Source organism: Centrocercus urophasianus, unplaced genomic scaffold (genome assembly GCF_019232065.1).
Source record: "Centrocercus urophasianus isolate 14NV4802_14NV808 unplaced genomic scaffold, USGS_Curo_1.0 seq_33, whole genome shotgun sequence".
Classification (NCBI taxonomy): Eukaryota; Metazoa; Chordata; class Aves; order Galliformes; family Phasianidae; genus Centrocercus; species Centrocercus urophasianus.
This window is the reverse complement of record NW_024884900.1, coordinates 4,691,727-4,708,424: the sequence shown is the minus strand read 5'-3', so window position 1 is coordinate 4,708,424 and position 16,698 is coordinate 4,691,727. Positions and strand designations below refer to the sequence as shown.

Sequence of the window (16,698 nt, the reverse complement as noted above, 5' to 3'; positions counted from 1 at the left end):
AATTTTCCTCTGTTGCTTTGAATAGGAACGTTTGGAGAGGGGGGAAGAGAGAAGGAGAGAGGAATAACAGCACTGCTTTCCTTCTGTGAGATAAGTTTACAGTTGAGCCCAGCTTCCTCGACAGCCTGCATTGCATCAGGAGGAGTCGGAGCTGCTCCACAGCACTTAGTCAGGTTTCCTTTGAACTCAGTGCACAAAGCACTGCTCATGTTTCTTTTGCTTGCCTCTAGAGGACGACTGTTCCAGTGCAGTTGAGTGGGAGAAGGGAAACACGTCAGTGTAGAGCCTAAGAAGCTGAAGCCCTGGGAATCTTTGTAGGGGTGCTTGGCTCGGTGTGGCAGAAGGCAGCAGGAATGCTGCCCGTGAGGTGGTTTGGACCCAGGAACTTGGAGTTCAGTGGCCTGTGATGTCCAAGGGTTGTGTGTGGAACAGAGGGAAATCGCCCCCCTCTCCCTCCCGAAATTAAACATGCTGAAACAGCTTCTATGGTAAAGACAAGTTTCCTTCATAAAAATTTATTTAGTGTAATCTTGAGGAGATTATATAGTAGCGTATACAGCATTGTATAGTATATACACTATAGGCATATACAGTAATGTGGTGTATATGTAGTACAGTGTATACAGCATTCCAGGCCTGGGCAGTGTTCAGTAACTGTAATGTCAGAAACACAGGATGAGATGGAGCTGATGGTGCTGTCAGCAGCAGCCTTTGGTTACGTGTTATTCAGGGCTTTTTGACTGCTGGAGCTACAGCAGCAGGTTGTGGGGTGGCACGTGAAAGATCTGTAAGGCAGGTTGTGTGCAAAATGCACTGCTGGACATCTGGGAAGGGAAGCTGGAGCTGTGATGTGCTGTCAGCTGGGACTTTGACACACAGCTGCCCACCGTGGGGCTGTTGGGGTTCGTTGTTAAATGAAGGTGCTGGGTGTTCACTTCTGTGATGCAGGTTGAGACCCGAGGGCGTTTTTGTGGCCCTGGAGGCTCTGGGTCAGAATGGTGCTGGCAGCTCTTGTGGGAAGATGGCCGGCTGCTCGGCGAGGCTGTGCACTGAAGGAGCCATCTCTTCCCCATTAAGGCAGCTGTGAGGTGTTGGTAGACACTGCAGCTCTGCTGTGAGAACTCAAACTTCCAGTTATCCCTGAAAAGTTTAGATGGGGAAAAGTAGTTTTTGTGCTGCTCGGAGCTTGATGGGCTGTGAGGGAAGGGCAGGAGCACAGCTCACGTGCACAGCCTGCGGCTGAGATGCAGGTTGCATTTACAGCCTCGAGCTGCAAGAAGTGATGACCTCTGCAGTTTGTGGTGCTTGGATTTTGTTTGGATGCACGCTGTGGTTATGGTACTACAGTATAAAAATATCATTGTACAGCAAGAAATGGGAGAGGTGACTGCAAAAAGGAGAAAGAAAAAGCTGCTGTATCCAGATGAGTGAAGTTACATGATGGGTTTCTCAGGTTAATACAGTCTGTTCGTAAACTTAAAAACAACAAAAATTCCAAATCTCAAACGTAAGTTTCCACATCAGTGCCATTTCTTGTAGTACATCTCTCATATTCAGCTATAAAGTATTTACAGGGTTTTACTCATTTACACAATATGGCTTTAATATCGTAACGTAAAGCATCAAAACATCTCAAAATCGTTCATAGAACACTCTGAATATAAAGTTTGGCATTTCGTTGACTGCTGATGGAGCAGCATTTCTTCTGATTGCGCTTTTCGATGATTTCAAGCACAAATTTTGGTCGTTTCCATCAAGGCTTAAACTCGAATAGAGTCAGAATCACCTCTCAAAGCCCAGCCAAGCAGGTTTTGTGAACCGTGGTTTCACGGACATCATGTTGGACCCGTGTTGTTTGCCACTAAGGTAAGGAAGAGAAGGCCTTTCTTTTGGAACTTTTGTATTAAGACAAGAAAGCAAGATGCGTTTTGTGGGTTTTCTGAAAGTGCAGGTCTTTGGTAACAATAAACAAAATGAGCAAAGCAAGGGAGGCGGCGGGGGTTTGCTGGGAACAATGTCCAGCCCATGGATGGGGTGGAGTCAGATGGAAGAAGGGGTTCTGTGATGGTGGCACATCTATCATCGAGAGTTCAAACGAGGAGCAACCTGCAGGAGAAGACAGACAAGCTAGAAACAGATCCTGCAACAGCTTTAGCTCCTGAATATCCTTAAAGCTCACCAAAGACCGGCCTGTAGAATGAGCCACGGGTGATGTTAAGGGTACGTAAAGCTCCTCCTGTGGGAATTATGAAGCTGGCTGCTCTCAGCAGGAAACAAGTGAGAGAAGTGATCCTGTGGTTATCCTGGAAACCGCCCTAGGCTCAGCACTGCAGGACTGAGCTGTGGGAGGTGGGAGGGAGGGCAGAACTGGCAGAATGTTGTTAGGGTTGGTTTGAAAGGGCTGGTGGAGAAATGATGCATTTTTTCTTGGTATAGGAAGTTGTTTGGGTTGCTGATACAGATAGCAAATGGAGAGAGAGGCGTGGTCCTCGCTTCAGTGCTTAAGCAAACTTAATCTTCCTGTGTAGAGCTGGTGGATGTTCATGGAGCAGGGACAGCCTCTGCCAGGACTGCGTTTGTGGGTTTTACAGGGCAGATTTGTTTGAGCAAGGTGGAAATGCTGAACCCATTTCTGATAGCAGTCATCCTGCAGGAGGGCAGGGGAGTTGATCTTTCAGCACTGGTGCTGCAGTAAGAGGCTCTGGATTCATTCCTGAGCAAGCCTCAATCTGACCAAGCATAAATCAGCTGCATGTATCAGATTAGCAGGAAGACTACAAACAATTCCAAAAGGGAAGAGGAATTGTTCTCGTGTTTTTAAGACCCCTAAAACTTGTCCTGCACTAAAGACAGAATCATGTGAAAGAACCCAAGTGATTGATCGGACAATTACTTGATGAGTTGGAGCAAGCCTGGCAGCCTCCTGGGACTGCAGGAGAAGCCCAGTGCAGAAATCCAACTGGGAAGAGGTTCCTGGACCAGAGCAGTGTGTTCAGCTGTGTGAAGCTGTGGCACGTGTCTGTGTGCAGTGAATGTGGCTTAGTGACAAGGTCTGGGTTCTGATGCACTGAGTAACATTTCTTCCCAATCCCATCCTGCACTCACCACGGTTAGATGGCCGTTCTTGGCTTTGGCTATAAGCAGTTCTGATCCTGATATAAAATCGATGACGCCTTCTTTGCCTTGACCAACTGTAAATTTTATGCTACAGAGACAAACAGGTAAGAAACATAATTAGAAAGTGCAAGCGGCTTCACTGTATTGGTGCTTAATTGCAATAGGTGTACTTGCTCAAGGAAATGGAGGCTAAGTTAATCGTAATTATGTTCTGATAACACACGTATACCTGTAGCCCTGCAATGCTGAAGCAGAACCAACACAACAATGAAGCAGCTCCCAGGGCTGGGCCTGCATGGCTTCACTCACCTGCCCTGGTTGATGTTGATGTTATTGACTTTGTCTGCCCGCATGGCTGTCTTTGTGAGCGTCTCTATCACGTGGTCACTTTGAAGTACAACATCTCCCTAGGATGGAAATCAGTGATGACCTGTGATTGTGGCTTCTCAGTGACTGCACCAAGATAATTGTTTTGAAGTTCACAGAGCTATCTCCCAACTGCTTAGCAAGGAAAGCATCTCTCAGGTCACATTGCACGGACAGCAGTTACTTCCATTACAAGGTAACAGTAATGGGGAGAGGGAGCCAGGACCACTCCTGTCAGTTACTGGTGAATCCCATTTGCGAGCACAAGAAGTGAAATTCTACTTAAAGATGGCACAAAGTGAGTTCACAGTGGGGCCGTTCACCTGCACACACCCCCACGTGTGCTTCTCCCCCACCCACCTCCACCCTGGATCTTCTGCTCTTTGTGCCTCTAAAACAGTTCCTAGAGATGGTTGGAGAAATGCTGGATGAGTCCAACTACCTTCTGTTTGTTGTCCTCACAGTGCACGTGCAGCACAAACAAGTTATCGCTCAGGCTGCTGACGGAGATGCCTGCAACAGAGAGCAGAGCAACATCTGACACTGACCTGACGCTGTGTGCACCTGGTGTGCACTGCAAAACCTCTCCCAGCAGGGCAGCAACTGCTGTTCCCACACTGAGAAGCCCAGCAGCTGAGAAGCTCCATGGAAGCACTGTGCTCACATGGCAGCAGAGAGGCTGAAGAGGCTGCAAGGTGACAGAATCAGCTTATAGCTGTGTTCTTTCATGTGAAAAAGAAACTTTCATGCGCCTCTGCCTCTTAGAAGTAGGAAGAAGGTGTGTTCTCAGTGGATTTGGTTTAAAACCTTGACAGTAGAGATGGCTGGATGAGCTGTGCAAGTTGAGGTAACCTAGCAGAAATGAACACACGCAGTACTACTGTCCTAAGGGAGTCCTGGAACCCCACGTTAGTGGTGGCTGTAGAAACCATTTAAAATGTGACAGTTACGTGTTAGAGTAACACTGGAATGATGGTCAGGAATTGGCTGCAAGGAGGAGTGCTGGCAATGCTGGCAGCTGGAGCTGAGAGGTTTCAGACAGGACAGATGAGAAATGGCTGCTGTGTGCCAGACACACAGAGCAGCTTTCTTTGACAAAGTTCACGCTCTAAAAGGATCAAATCCATGTCAGATAGTGAGAGGCTGACAGCCAGCATCCCTGCAGCTGCTGTGCAATAATGGTGCAACTTCCTGCAGTTGGGAAATGGCTTTGGAGAGGTTTCTGGAGAGATGAATTGAGTAACTTCAGTGACATTTCATGGAATTTAATTTTAGAAATACCCAAGTTCAAGATATCTTAAACTGACAAATACTTGCTGTAATAATTTCATTCTTGCCAGCACAAAGACCAACTGCTTGTTATTTTTTTTAATCACATTGGTTAAAATGAAGTGAGCTGAGCCCCATGTATGTTACCACTCGCCTGTCAGGTTGGCATAGTCAATCCGCTGTTTGATTTTGGAGTCTTCAACAATGATGACTGCATTCTGGGTGAGGAGCAGCTGCCGTGATCTTGCTTTGTATCCTTTGCGGTCGTACTTGATCACAGGAACTGCATACTGAAATAAGTGTTATCAGTGCTAAGATGCATTCTGTCGAATTGGCAGCTGCCTCCCATCTAGCCTGGAGAGCTTCAAGTCCAGATTTTGCTCCACTTTGTGTAATTCTCTGCATTATTCTCTTCCTCTCCCCCTTAAGCATCTCAAAGCATCACGAAGAGCAGTGCTGGCTGCAGCCCTTCCAGTTCTATCTGACATAACTTGGCAAAACCTTCTGTTGTGTTTCTGATCCATCAGTTCTTCACACAGACAATCACCAAAGCTTACTGTGTACTTCCTGCTATATTCAGAAATCTAACCTTCTGACAAAGACCTTAATTCTGCTCAATAATCCTAAACTTTATAAACTATTAGGACATGTATCTCACCTTAATGGCTTCATTTTCTAAAGCCTGAAGGACTTTAGCATTTATTTCTTCATTGCCTAAAATGAAAAAAAAAAGGGGATCAGAAAGAAGTTTATAGCAAGAGAAGAGTAAAAAGCCTCCCCCCTTCTTCCCAGCTTTGCACCCCCTACTCACCAAGTCGTGTGTTGATGAAGAGCCTCGGGACGCTCTGAGGGTAATTGTCCTTCTTACCCTTAAAAATCTCACTGGCAATTACTTTTTGTTCCAACTGCAAGGACAAAAGATGGATTCTTGTTTAATATAAAATCTCTGTTCAAATAAAATGTTTGTCTTCAAAGAGACAGAAGTTACGTCCTTATTAGCGCAGTGTAAAACGTCTGTTCCTACTCCCTTGTCTTCCTTATCCTTTAACAAATAGTGAAATTGTGAGCTGCTGTATTGCCCTGGGAGTTCCTGTTTAGAAGGTGATTCATCACAAACCTTTGGTCCTTTGGAGTGCCAGGATGTCAGCATGACCAGCACCGTGAGGTCTGACTTCTGCCCATTCAGAATAAGAACAAAACCAGGGAACGAGGAAACAGGAAATGCCTTGGCTTTATATAGGGTAAATTTAACATCATGGATGCAGTTACAGGGTATGAAGTACAGGAGCTCATTTACAGGTAAAAATGTGGATAAGGAATGTCTCTAAGTCTTGGTTGCTTGGGAAAGAGTAAATTCTGCTGCATTTCCACCTGTGTAAAGGCTTTTATTAATCCTGTGTCCTTAATCACAGGCTCAGCCCCTGACTCAGTGTTTTGTTACACACTTCTAATACTTCACAGGCCTCCACAAGCTGTATGATATGCTATCCAATTAAAAAAAAGCCTTATGGGACTAATTACTGCCATTTCAGAACAGTAACATCTATGCTGCTTAATGTGAACAGTCCCTATTATCACCTTTCACTGAGCTTTTTCAGTATGAAAAATGATTGTTCCACCAAGACGAATACATTTCAGTATTATTTTTATTTTTAAATCTAGACCAAGGCTGAAACACAATGGTACAGAAAACTCTTCCCATAACTTCTGTTTGGCCAGTGACTCATTTTGAGTCTGCAAAATTCTCATCCTACTTTCAGAGGTGCCAGCAGAAAGACCCTGGTTCTGCACTGTACATCACAGAGCATTTGGAAATAGAAATTATACCTCCATAGCATCGACTTATTCTGGGAAGGAATGCAAACTGTCACATACCTGTTGCTTCCACTCTGGGCTGATTCTCTTGCAGTAAGTCCAGACCATGTTCTGCATGCATAACTGGCGCAGGAGCTGGGATGCCTGAAGGAGATTTCACAAAATACACCAGAATGCTGACAAACCAATTCAAACAGTGAAGACAAGGGAAACAACTGCAGAAAATCTATGGCTGAATAAATATACTTTTAGAATTAAGTAACAGGAAGTCTGTTTTCCCTCTGAGACAGGTTGTTGTGCACCATTCTCCAGCTAACACGCATACTTTACACGGTTATGTCCTTCCTTGCTTCCCACTCTCCATTCAGTCCAAACAGGGGCCCTTGGACAAGCGAACTGGGACTTTCTGCAGCATTCTGTTTCTCTGCCACATGCAGTTCAGTACTGCATCTGCAATACCTGTAGGTATGCTAGTGACACATACGTGATGGTGTTTGAGTTCTACTAGCAGAGATGCTGATCTAATGTGAAACCTGAGCGAGGTCTCCCTTAGGCCTTCATTATGCCAGTTGTTGTGCACGTTGTGCAGCTGGACTTACCTCACAGAGCGATGGAGGAGGGGTTGGCCACGATTTGTCCAGGACGTTCTTTGGCAGGTTACGTTTGAGGTTCATCAGGAAGGAGAAGCGGATGTAATCAAGGAAATACTCATTCTCTGGGCAGCGAGGGTGGTTCCGGTAAATAAAGCCCTTAATGAACCTGAGGAAGGGAAAGATGGAAACAGGAGGAGTTGGTATGAGAGGTACTTGGAGGTCTCTTCCAATCCGACCATCTCCGGGGCCCCGTGAGCTCTCAGCTACAGCCAGGGTGCACAGAGTTTACAACAAATCAAATACCCAAAATACCTGTCACAAAAGAACCTCCTGTGGGGGCCCCTAATTCCATACTTCTGAGCTTTATGGAGTAGCTGCAACTCACTAACAAACAGCCCTGACACCGCAGTGACCAGAAACTTCATTCTTACCACCCTCTCATTAGGAAATAAGCACCCTAAGGGCCTTAGGTTTCTCTTTACCTTCTGATAGTCTGCACTGCCCACCTCCTCTTGGCAGCTTTTCGGCGGCCCAGGGTTCCCCGCCACCAGGACTGGATGGCTATTGCTACAGTAAGACAAGAAACATGGCACTAAGTGAGCTGCTTCACTGCAACATTGACACAGAACTATCAACAGAGTGCTCAAGAATGCACTCTCAAAGCAAAACGCCACCAGACTTTGCAGTGGCACGTGGGAAAGAATACAATTCAAATTTTAAACAGTACAATAAGGTGGATAAATGGCAATAACAAGCACTGGTAGATAGGAACTGCTGCACAGAGGCTGTTGTGTGAGCAAGTTATGTTCTCTTACTCAGAGTCTCAAGGAATAATGTGGAAGGACCCAGAACTGCACACACTGCACATTCTGCTTCCAGCAAGGCTTTGGGGATCTTCCTTCTGGTTCATCCAAACCAGCTCACCTCTGACTTCTCACTCACAACAACGGCCACTTCAAACCACGCAGTGACACAGCACTGCAGTTTCCTTTCTCCCTCATACCTGAGTGTTTCATGTGCAGGAATTTCTTCCGATGGTAGAAACCTCTCCACGTGGCCTGCATTTTTGTTGCTGAAATTGCAAGAGAAACAGCAATTTGAAAACTTTTTTTTTTTCTTTTTTAAATCACAAAACAAACAACCCACGAAGCTGCTGCCGTGTGTGACTCACCCAGGCTCTGCTTCCTCACTTCCAGAGCATCTTCCGTTGCAAACAAAGTCTTGGGAAAGCGGATAAAAATCTTTGTTCTAGAAATAGAAATGCAGCATGTTTAACAAGCCAGAGAAGTTTGCTTCCTGCCCTTAGCATCCCCTTTGGGATCTCTAATCTTTTCCCCACCCATTAACAGAAGTGCCTTATTTAAGAGCAGTGACATCGATGGCCAATGATTCATAACCTCACATTTTAAAAAAATAATACTGAGAACTGACCGTCCCATTTTGTATTCTTCCTGTTTGTAGCCGAGATGTTTCACCAGCACAGCCACCCCGTCGTGGGGCCGTCCATCCCACGTAGGCCACGTTTCTGGACAAAGTGATTTATATCTGCAAATTGACAGCAGAAGAAATCTTAGGGCGAGATGTTCAGCTCAGCCAGAGGAACAAACAGGGGCTTCCTTCAGTTCATTTCCACTTGGCTACCTCAAGGAAACAACTCAGGCATAAGGGCTGCTCTTTGCTGCTCAGAACACTTTCCCCTTTCCATACCTGTGGGGCCAACATCGGGGAGAGGGAGGAAGAAGGAGAGGTAAGTGCAAGGTAATCCTACCTCTGCAGGAAAACTTCGTATTTCCTTCGATACGCAAAGCCAGCTCTGCGCACTCTGAGGTTCTCCATCAGCCCCAGGTATTTCACTTGGTGTCGGATTAGAACCTCATCAAATCGATCTGCAGAGCATGAAAATGGAGAAGCTGCATTAATGCACGTCTGTCCCTTCGTGTGAAGAAGGGAATGTTCAGAACAGTTCTCTCTTAGACCCTCATCTTTAACCTCTACCCCGCTCTAACAGAAGTTATTTTGTGATTCTTGTCCTTCTCTTAGTATACATTTATGTCTAGTTCCAAACATAAGTTGTCCTTTAGGATACTGTATGCAGACAGGAGAAGGAAACGAGAGGATAAGGATCATTAGAAGGAAATAATGTAGGTTTATAATGCTTGGTTTTAACCCTACTCCACCGCTTTGCCCAATCCCAGTGCCTCTCTTCTGACTCCTGACTGGCACTACCACCACCTTCCTACCACAGGCCCAAAATGAGGAATCTCACAAGACTTATTCAGTTGGACTTTTTTCTGTGCCCCATGCAGCTGTTGAAGAGAAGCACACAGAGGAGGAGCTAGCCAGGGACATACCAGCCTGCTTAGCATCGTTAGGTTTAATGCAACGGATGTAGGAAGGTTCTTTGGACATCAGGATTTCCATGAGTTTAGAGAGGCTGTTTTTAAACTGAGTTGCTGCCTAAGAGAAAAGAAAGAACACCAGGTATGAAGCAATGATGTACAGTTTGTACCTGTGACTTAGCAGAACAGATGTGACAGCTTCCAGCTCTAAAGGTAAGAGGTATCACGTTAGACAGGACATGTCTTTAAAGAAGTGGAAGCAGCCACATCTCCAGCAGCTCTTGTGTTCTTACCGTTTCGGGTCTCTTCTTGTCTGTCAGCTCTGTCCTGTCAAAACACTGATTTATGATAGGATTCTCAGAGTTGCACATGGTCTGCAGAGAGATACAGCATTCAGAGACTAATTTTCAGAGAATAAACTTCAGACTGCTATTACAGAAATGTGTGATAAAAGGGATTTGGGTTGTTGTTTTTAACAAAGCAAACTTCGGCAACCTTAATCTATCTTTTCTTAATGCAGTTCTCCAGATAGGGATTAAAAAAACCTTTTCCCTCAGATTCCATCCCATTTTGAAGCAGACTCCTTGTTCTGCTGAGTATTGGAAGCAGCCCTTTTCCATACTCACCTCCTTCAGGTTCCGAAAGAGAAGGTCATTGTTTTTATCTAGAAAACCTGGAAGAAAAAGAAACGGCTCAGGCTGCCACTGCTGTTCCACAGGAATTTCATAACAACAATGCAGGAATTTGAGATGGGAAATTAATCTGGTTAATTGAATGGTATATGGGAGTACTCTACACCCAGATTGTCTTTGCTATGTAGTGAAGCTGTTTTAATTCAAAGAGAAGGGAATGGAGGAGGGAAAAAGATTGAGAGAGAGCTGAGATGCGGCACAGACCTGCAACACTGTAGGTGACCTCTCCAGCATAGTGCAAAAGCCGGAACTCCTCCCTCCCCAGCGACTTGCGAGTTTTCTGGTCAGCAAGCTTGTGCCTGGTGAGGAAAAAAACAGCTTCATGAGGGACAAAGAGCAGTGATTGTGGGGATTCACCTCAAGAACCACCATGGCATGTGATCCTGGAGCGGGACAAAATGATCCTGGAGCGGGACAAAATGAACACGGGGGGGAGAGGGAATCACACTTCCTGTTCTTCAAGACCAAAAGTTAAAAAGGTGAATTACCAACCAGCAAGTCATACAAATGTCATAAAAATCTACTCAGGGAGGACCTTTACACACCTCCTTCAGGCTTCGGCAACACGCGAATACAGAAGAAATAAGATTCAGTGCATAAATTGGACGTGCTCTTTCCTGCCAGTCTGACACGTCTTTTCCAGCTCTGTTACATCTGCTTATCTTGTATTACCATAACTCACAGTCTAACCTCTTTGCAAATGAAGACATTCTCATTTTACATGGGATCCAGTCTATTGGGGATGCCATAGGCACAATGAGGTATAAAGTTACTGGGGAATCATTTTAGATCTGCTCTGTCACACCTGTGGAACCCACCAATAAAGCTGCCTCAGCTATGGACTCACGTGAGAAAATGAGGGTGGTTCTTCACAGTTTCCTCCAGTTTCTCCAAGAATGTCATATCTGTGGCATCTCCAGGTCTCAGACATTCTTCATCCTGAAAACAAACACAAACGCATTCTGCTCTTGATTTTTCTCTGGGGTTGTAAGCATGCGGCCCAGCTCTACTTCTGCCACACCAGAACACATTCCCAGCTCGAACCTTGGCCTTTTAATAGGCACCTCATGCCTCCATTTCACTTAGTAAAACGAATGAAGAGTTGCTGAGTTGAGAAGGAGAACAAGTTCCTCCCTCCAGACTGCCTGGATTGGAGGCTTCTTTCCTGAGAGCAGATGGAGGTGATGCAACGTGACTTTCAATGGCGTCACTGTTGGGTGCATCGCTGCTCTCCCCACCTGCCCAAACAATCCTCATCTAATTTTAGGCCTTTTTTTCCTACGTTCTTCCCCTTAAAAGGTCGTGTCAACTCACCAAAATAGAAATGATGCCTTTGAATTTCTCTTCCACCAAATCACAAATGATTTTGTTATTGAAATACTGAACCGGTTCCCACTGCAAAGACAAGAAATCACACTTTGGTGACAAAAACTCTTGACGGGAAAGAAAGTTTCAGAACATGTTAGACAGCACCTTATTCAAATTAAGTTTCTGTCATTTGAAAACTAAAGCTTTTTCACTCATCACATGTATTTTCTTAACATTCCCTTTGAAACACATCTTTTAAGATACAAAAGACTGGGACGGCATGACTCGCCCCGGCTGCACGGCACACCGTCCCCAAGGCACTTCCAAAAGAAAGCAAGAGAAAGGTTTTTAAACATTTTACTTTGCAGACCATTAATAACAGCTCCTGCTCTAATTATCTGTCCTCTGGCCTGCAGGAGGCGCTGCAGAGAAGGCAGTGGAAGTGGTGATCCGGCTCTTACCGCGATGCCTTCTGACTCATATTCCTCTTGTTCTGACTTTAATGTAAGCTCTATGAAGAGTTGCTGCAATTTTTCATTACAATAATTAATACAAAACTGCTCAAAGCTGCAAAGAAAAATCAGAAAAATATTCATTAATACTGTGTCACAACAACAAAAGCTTTAATTTGAGCACAGTAGAATTAATGCATCTATGTGTGATCAAGAAAAATACAAGAGATTTAGGGAATTATTCAGTGAGTCTATACATGTGTTGGATTTATTACCTAGTGAGTCATGGATGGGTTCCAAGAAGGAGAGAAAAACTGACATAAGCAGTGGAACACTAAGGAACACAGAAACTACAAATTCAGTCTCAGTTCATTGCTACCTGCCACTTAGTTTCCAGACTCCGGTATAATTCTGTATACTGTTCTACAGCTGCTTTCCCATTCAACCACCACAGAAAGATACCAGAACAGCCACAGCTGCACCACAGAGCTGGACAAAGGCATGGTGCAAACGACCACAGGAACATGCCCCAAAAAGGGACACTGCCCCAAAAAGGGACACGTCTCTGAAACACCAGGAGCACTGCTGGGAGTGCTCAGTACAATCTGGATGTTGTGTTACAAGCCTGCCATTCACTTGATTTCCTAAAGCTGAGATGTTATCTCTTTCTCACTTAGTAAAAAAGCCAGAGACAGAATGATGTCTGGTTACACAATGGAGAGAAAACACTATGGAAGTCATGCAGAGCTTACTCAGAATTCAAAGACACCAAAGGAAACAAACCTGTTGTGTTGGAAAACCTCAAACCCGTAAATGTCAAGCAATCCTAGAACTGTCGTGCTTCTCCAGCCTGGAAACTCTCCTTCCTGCAATAGGGCACAAAGTGTTTGTGTGTGGTCACAGTCATGGCTACAATCCACCACCACATCTCCCCCATTTAGTTGTAGCATTTGCTCCTTACCCCCTTCTTTGTGGGAAACAAATTAATTTGGAAATCACTGTACAGCACAGAACAACTTGCTGAAGCTTAAAGATTTGGAACTGCCTTCCAGGCAGGATTGTTCATCAACAAACCAAAGATTTATTTACCTTGTAAGCAAGAGATTTGTTAACTTTGTTCACCAGCCAGGAGAAAGTGCGTCCATAGATTGCTTTCGCCAGCGCGTCCCTTGCATAGGCTGCCTGCTCCAGGTTCAGAGGGCTGATTAACTGCACACAGGAGAAAGAAGTCATCCAACACTGAGAAATGAAGCTTCCCTGTCTCAGGGTTAATAAAGAGCTGGTATTGCATTGGCTTGATGAAACTGTATGTGCATCCCAAATTGCATCGGCTTGATTTAACTCCACGTGCAACCCAGACCCCCGTTTGTGTTCTTACCTCTTCCCCTTTTGCTATGATCTTCTTGTGGATCAATGCATCTCGCAGAACAGAGCCCTCAACTGCCAGAAGCTGCAAAGCAGCAGAATGTTAAATGCATTTAGGAAGCAGTTCATCAGTGCTAGTTTTAAGAGATCAGAAAGGTTAGACCCCAAAACCACAATACAGAGAAGCAACTCTAAATTCCTTATTCACACTGCCAGACTTTTTACAATTGTCAGTTAAAAAATGAGTGGATGTTAACATCTGCATTGTACTTAGGCCAAAAGAAAGTGCATTTTTGACAACTTCCATATATTATTAAATGATACAATGGAACCAAGTTCTAAGCAAGGAAATCTCAAACACCTTTCATGTAATATACGTCTTACTGATGATGCTCACCCGTGCCAGGTATTTAATCTGGTTCTCTGTAGTGACCTGAGCATTTCCTTGCTCATCAGCAGCAAACTGCACGTTGCCCAGATGCAGAACACTAGCTACAATGCTCAGCAAATCCTAGGACAGAAGCAACAGGCAGACATCAGGATGATGGCTTATAAGCAAACACAGAATGATGCCAGAAAAGGCAGTGAGATGTTTGCAGGAGCTCCCACACTGCACAAACACATTCTGTGTTTTGCTTCAGGGTTTTTGCAGGAAATACATTCACTCCAAAGGCCGCCTCTGGTCAGGAATTGAGCAGAAAAAGTCTCAGGAGAGGGGATATTAGCTGAGCTAATAAATGGGTCCTACCTCCACCTCGCTGTCATTGAAGCTTATGATGGACAAGGCTCTTCGCACGATCTTCCAATCGTTTTTATCATTTATGGAACTGACTCTTGCACAGTGACCCTAAAAACGTACAGTTTGACATGATAAGTACATCACGGATACATGACTCATGCTAAGTGTACTTCTGCCACGTCTTTCTTTCCATAGCAGCTATTTCAGTGTTATTTCTGAAGTGACCCAAGGAAGACAGAAAGTCAACTGTGAATACATTTGTCCTACAGTGTAACAATATTATAAGGACGATTAATGAACACGCACTTTCACTAAATAGTGATACTGCTGTGGGCTCTTCTCAAGGCCCAGCCTTCGCAACAAGTCCTCTTCCCCTCCTTCTAGCAGCTGGTAGAAAATGTGGAAGTTCCTCTCCCCGTGATTTTGGTGCACAACTCGAGACTTTTCCAGGAGGTAGTTCAAGATGTGGCCCCCAACAGGAGCCCCCTAAATCAAACCAGACACATTGAAATATTTTATTAACCTAAAGGAGAATATTCTGCTTCTTTGGCAGAACAGAATATAAAACAGTTGATACAAAAAGGCAGAACATTATTTGTAACTTGACATCACAATCTCTACCTTGGCAAATACACATCGATTTGAGTTTTCAGGTGTATGTAAAAACAGCTATCAAGTGAAAATAATATAAAATCACATAGATCATGGCTACAGTACATACTGAACAATATCCTAACCTGTATATTCTTCTCTCTTGGAATGCACTCAACACACACACACAAAAACCAGTAAAACTGTGAGTGTGGAGGGATTACACATTGACAAGTTTAATAAAACATACACCTAGCTACTCAGTTCTTGCACCATGTTCATCTTCCCCATGTGGGGCAATTTGGGTCAGGGTTAAAGCAAACATTATGCAGAGTTACACAGGAAGGCTCACAGTGGATTTAGTTTGGGAGTATCCAGTACTTGCACAGTGCTTATATATCCCCTAGAAAGAAGAGGATTCAATCTCACCCTCTCATTCTATACAGAGGAGGGAAAGAAAGCAAAGTGCATTCCGTAACTCTCCAGAACCAAACTTTGCTACTAGAGACACAGCTCATGTGGCCAGCAAGGAAACGTGCACTCCATGCACACATCAGTGCAATAAAGCACAGGCAACAGAGACCTGCTGCGACTGGAACCAGTTCTGAAGTATAAAACAGATTTTAAGTTACTCTGTAATCAAACTGCACGTCCATGTATTTCCCAAATCGGCTGGAGTTATCATTGCGGAGGGTTTTCGCATTTCCAAAGGCCTGAAATGAGAAATGATTAGAGACAAAGAAATCAGTATCAAATAACATAAAGTATAAATACTTCCATGAAATTGTCAACTGTAATTTACAGCCATTAAGGCTTAGGTTTGTCCTTCTTGAAAGCAAAAGCAACATGAAAACAGATTACAGTCCAAAATACTAATGCTGATTATTACACCCTCTGCAATTATTGCAGATGGAGCACACCTCTGAAAACAATTCCATCCCCCCAGCAAATTTGTTTTAAGGCCAGTTCACTGCTGACCACACACATCAAGTCTGACAGTCTTCTCAAAGCTTTCTTGCTCATCTCAGCTACTTGCGTCCAGTATCTCATAGTGCTGCTCACAGCATGGATTGGAATAGAATGGAAATACTGAAGGGAACTACAAGGACAGAGCAGGGCTGGACACTAGAGGACACCACAGCACTAGAAAATGCTCCCACAAATGCTTTTATAAGCGGGCAATGCTGCCCGTAAGAGATGTGTCAATCTCTGGCTTTGCAAGCTTAGGCAGCACACCAGGACTCTGCCTGCTTTGAATGCTTTTCTCCTGCAGCCTGGCCACGCCTGAGCTGTTCTTGGTGGACATGAAAGGGCCGAGAGAGCTTGGCAGCAGATGACCATTTCTTTGGCCTGGAAGCAGGCTGGGATTCCCCTGTGTGCAGTACTGATGATCTGCCCACCTGCGTTCCCAGGATATGCTATCTACTGCACAGAGACAGCTTAATCACACCAAGCAGGGTGCAGCTGCCTCCACCCCCTCAGCTGGAAAATGTGAGTCCTGCTGGCCTGACTCAATGTCAAGTTCCAGTGCTGCAGACTCTAGAGATACCTCCAGGACAGGGTTGGATTGCAGCAGACGGTCCTTCACTGTTTCAACCTGCTGACTGGCTGGACAGGTCACGGCGTAGTACTGCAGGATCTTCTTGGTGGCCTCTGTTTTGCCAGCCCCACTCTCTCCAGATATCAGAATACACTGATCCTTCCTCTCCGTGCGCAGAGCGCGATAGGAATTGTCAGCAATAGCATAGCTAGGGAACAATGAGAAGCAGGTGTGAGTTTGCTTCTACAAGGGAAGGGCAGAGACCATCCCACATCGTGAGCCCCTAGCAGAGATACTTCAAAAAGAAACAGGTGTCCATGGGTTGAGTAAGAGCATATTGCTTCTACACACTGCTGATGGCACAGGAGGTTGCTGGGAATGCTTTCAGACACCTCTATACACATCTCAATCCCTGGGCCTACCTTTTGCAGGGTCATAACATAAACCTATCAAAATTAATTCCCTTAAAAACACTTCTTTTGCTAAAGGTCTTCACGCTGTTAAAATCATTT

General features: G+C 44.8%; 1 protein-coding gene across 3 annotated transcripts in view; it reads right to left on the bottom strand.

Moving 5' to 3' along the window:
• Window positions 1-484: 484 nt before the first annotated feature.
• MYO1C (myosin IC) overlaps window positions 485-16,698 on the bottom strand; it is a 53,657-nt gene continuing 37,443 nt past the window's right edge. For all 3 annotated transcript variants that reach the window (XM_042830118.1, XM_042830120.1, XM_042830119.1), the window contains exons 4-32: window positions 16,196-16,394; window positions 15,279-15,359; window positions 14,362-14,541; window positions 14,065-14,163; window positions 13,714-13,827; window positions 13,330-13,401; window positions 13,041-13,160; window positions 12,735-12,817; window positions 11,961-12,066; window positions 11,506-11,586; window positions 11,039-11,130; window positions 10,396-10,490; window positions 10,126-10,172; window positions 9,793-9,873; window positions 9,512-9,617; window positions 8,929-9,046; window positions 8,592-8,705; window positions 8,332-8,408; window positions 8,164-8,232; window positions 7,643-7,727; window positions 7,167-7,326; window positions 6,628-6,711; window positions 5,564-5,657; window positions 5,411-5,466; window positions 4,907-5,042; window positions 3,926-3,996; window positions 3,427-3,524; window positions 3,106-3,205; window positions 485-2,106 (exon numbers count right to left, since the gene is read on the bottom strand). In XM_042830118.1, the coding sequence (XP_042686052.1) occupies window positions 2,080-2,106; window positions 3,106-3,205; window positions 3,427-3,524; window positions 3,926-3,996; window positions 4,907-5,042; window positions 5,411-5,466; window positions 5,564-5,657; window positions 6,628-6,711; window positions 7,167-7,326; window positions 7,643-7,727; window positions 8,164-8,232; window positions 8,332-8,408; window positions 8,592-8,705; window positions 8,929-9,046; window positions 9,512-9,617; window positions 9,793-9,873; window positions 10,126-10,172; window positions 10,396-10,490; window positions 11,039-11,130; window positions 11,506-11,586; window positions 11,961-12,066; window positions 12,735-12,817; window positions 13,041-13,160; window positions 13,330-13,401; window positions 13,714-13,827; window positions 14,065-14,163; window positions 14,362-14,541; window positions 15,279-15,359; window positions 16,196-16,394 (2,845 nt within the window). In that variant the 3' untranslated portion in view covers window positions 485-2,079. The remainder of the gene's footprint in view (window positions 2,107-3,105; window positions 3,206-3,426; window positions 3,525-3,925; window positions 3,997-4,906; window positions 5,043-5,410; window positions 5,467-5,563; window positions 5,658-6,627; window positions 6,712-7,166; window positions 7,327-7,642; window positions 7,728-8,163; window positions 8,233-8,331; window positions 8,409-8,591; window positions 8,706-8,928; window positions 9,047-9,511; window positions 9,618-9,792; window positions 9,874-10,125; window positions 10,173-10,395; window positions 10,491-11,038; window positions 11,131-11,505; window positions 11,587-11,960; window positions 12,067-12,734; window positions 12,818-13,040; window positions 13,161-13,329; window positions 13,402-13,713; window positions 13,828-14,064; window positions 14,164-14,361; window positions 14,542-15,278; window positions 15,360-16,195; window positions 16,395-16,698) is intronic.